The 3,131-nt window shown below is 29.1% G+C and overlaps 1 protein-coding gene across 1 annotated transcript; it reads right to left on the bottom strand.

Moving 5' to 3' along the window:
* Positions 1 to 312: 312 nt before the first annotated feature.
* LOC136984840 (complement C3-like) lies at positions 313 to 2,918 on the bottom strand. The gene is made up of 5 exons (XM_067281984.1): positions 2,837 to 2,918; positions 1,756 to 1,843; positions 1,057 to 1,131; positions 828 to 933; positions 313 to 356 (listed from the first exon to the last, which is right to left on the bottom strand). Exons 2-5 carry the CDS (start codon positions 1,816 to 1,818, stop codon positions 313 to 315), a joined length of 288 nt encoding a protein of 95 aa, XP_067138085.1. The 5' UTR covers positions 1,819 to 1,843; positions 2,837 to 2,918.
* Between the last annotated feature and the right edge of the window lie 213 nt (positions 2,919 to 3,131).

Genomic DNA, 3,131 nt, shown 5'->3' with positions numbered 1-3,131 from the left:
TTCATCTCCATATCTTTGAACCACACCCGCAAAAAGTTTAAACAAATTTATATTTGTCTTTACATAGTAAAAAAAATAATGTTTCGGCTACTTTCAGTTTGTCCTTTTAGAGAAATATTCGCATTTTACTATGTTTAAATTCGTTTTTTCAATATTTATTTTCTATTCTTGATGTTATTACTGGGTTATCGTCATCAAATAACGCTATGTAAAAGTAATTAAAATAAAAATATTCCATTGCATTAACATATGTTTTAATCATACATTACAACTTTTTCATTAGTTTGTTTTTACTTGTTGCAAGTACAAGGACTATGCTTTAATGTTAAGACTGTAGAATACAGTGCAATGTTTATCTGCAAACAAATAAAATAAGAATTAATATATAATACTAAAATTACTAAAAATGAATTAATTTATAAATCTAGAAAACTTGAAAACATAACGTCTTTAAATTTTATGAGGAAAGTGAATTTGACATATGAAATAGGCAACGCAACACGATAAAAATCTGCAAACAAGAAATGCCTCACAGAAGTCTTGTGGGAAACTAACTGACCCATATTTAAATAGTAGTCATGTGAAATAAACCGTATTAAACACGATTTACTTCACATGTCTTGGTGAGGATCTGGAAATAAAACTCTCTTGGCGTGAATCTCTCATTATTGTAGAAATGTTACGTTTTCTCATCTTGGCATATGCTTTATATCTAATTTATCTACTTTTACATAAAGGTATTTCTTACTGTCCTAACAATCCTACAAAATTTGCTTAAATTTTCTGAAAAAACAAAACTTGGTTAATTCGAAAACGAAATCACTTACTATTATTATAATAATCATATACTTTTACGACACTAGACTGCACCTCTCCAACAATATAATTTCTTTTTACACGGAAGTCAATACAAACAGGAGATTTGTGTGAAACCTGTAAAATTGCATATTTCAATTTAGTATTTTGCATGGAATTTAAAAAAGTTTAACTATATCAACTCATGCATTATTTAAAAAATACCAAAACTAATATATTCCTTAATACATCCATACATACATGCTCTAAATAGAATATTATGTTTCTGTCTTCTATTTCGTATCTATCAACCGGATTTTTATAATCATTTATCATCTGAAAAAATGTAAATGTACTGTACATTATAACTTTCAAGAATTCACTATCAAATTATAACTCAATTTATAGAACTACATACTACGTGAAGTGATGATCAATATATTTGTATTAATTCGATAACATAATTTCTATTACTACACATACAGTTTTTTGTAGTATCAGATTGACAATACTTTATACATTGTACAATCATTACATACTTCAGTAAACACCTAAGTAATTCTCAAATACGAAGCTTATTTTAATCATAAAATATCTCTTCCGTATTTAGTGAAAGAATATCAGAAAACTGCTATTTTACGAAATTTTTAAACTTAACACGTTGTATATATATTTAATATTTAAACATACGCGATAATTAAATCAAATACCAAACGAGCAGCCAGATTACTTTTATCTTGCTATTAAGGCTAATGTGCCTGCAAAATCACACACAAACCGCAGCAATCAGCAGTTCGCTTTCATATTTCCTTTGTTTTGTGTTTCTATTGATTAATGAATATACCCATGGCTGTCATAAATTAAAATAACAATTACAAAATCACGTGTAATCACGATACAAAGATGGCCAGTAAATAATACAGGGTTTCAGTGAGCCTAAAGCGTGTCTACTTTACTCACTCTATCTAAATCTTCTTTAACTGGAATGAATCCGCTGAATATGCCAGCATCAATAATAGTCATGGCTGAATCTTTACTGGAAAGATATCTGCAAAAAATAGTTTCGAGTGAAGTTATATTTATTGAAAAATTGAAAATATTTAAAATTAATAACATTAGTTAGTCACAAATTTGTTAACTGCAAGAAATGTTATTGCAGGGAATAAAACTATTTATGAATGGTCCTGGACAGTTACTAAATGATGTCAAGATCAGACTGTAACTGATATATGTTTCTATTGATATATTATGCTGTAAGTTTAGTGCATTGGTTCCCAAAGTAAGTAGCAAATAAATTTAGTGGGGAAATATAAGCAAGTGGACAGCAGGGCCGCTGGAGTCAAGGTACTGAACAATCACCATAGCCGAGAGTTCGGGTCACTGACGGTCTTTCCTTTTTCTTTGTTAAAACGGGTAAGAAGAAATATTACGTTGAATGGTTTCCAGATGTGGAGAACGTTGTACGGTGAAGGGACAAAGTGTGAGATATCGTACAGAGAAAATGAGTTAGTGCTAAGGTACGAATGAAGTGCATTGAGTGTAAATTTATGAAACCTAGATGACGTTGTTTGCAAAAAGTTTAGTAATAACTGATTTAAATAGATAAACTAATCTCTGCATTTATATGTATTTTTTGTTAACTTTACTGTTTCTGGTATGAGTTCCGTCATACACAGCATTATATTTCTTTTACTGGTGGATTTTAAAAGATTTTTGTCTGTGGACGTATTTTCCCAACACTAAACAGTATACTTGCCAACAGTTGATGACATTACGATTACAATATAACGGTCCAGAAAGCTCTAGATTGGGAAGTGCTAAGAAAGACCGACCTGTATATTCGAATTATAGGCATACTAAGTCAAAAAAGCATGCTCAATTTGCATAGAAATTAATGTGTAGTTACAAGCTATCTGGAATAGACAACAGCTGTAATAGATTATTGGCATGTATAGGTACACGCATTCATAAATCTTGTGATTATACATATTCTACAAGTATTCCATTATATAAATCAAATTATACAGTATTTCATACTTACTTGCTACATATTTCAACTTTAAGCGTAAGTTCACTGTGAAAATTACTGCTGAAGCATTCAGATCTGTGTACTTCTAGATGTTTATAATCGAATCATTTATAATTAGGAAATACAAAAAATATATATATATAAATAAACATATTTTTAGACAAATATACACTACGGAGAATTATATAAATTATTACAGTAACTCTAATAATACTTTTATTAATTTTTCTCAATCTATGTGTGGGCCACATAACAGTAGGTTGTAATACATAGTATAAGAAACAATAATAAATAAAAATCAATTTTA

This window comes from Centruroides vittatus, unplaced genomic scaffold (assembly GCF_030686945.1).
Source record: "Centruroides vittatus isolate TY-2023 unplaced genomic scaffold, ASM3068694v2 contig_933, whole genome shotgun sequence".
NCBI lineage: Eukaryota > Metazoa > Arthropoda > Arachnida > Scorpiones > Buthidae > Centruroides > Centruroides vittatus.
This window is presented reverse-complemented; position numbering and strand designations above follow the sequence as displayed.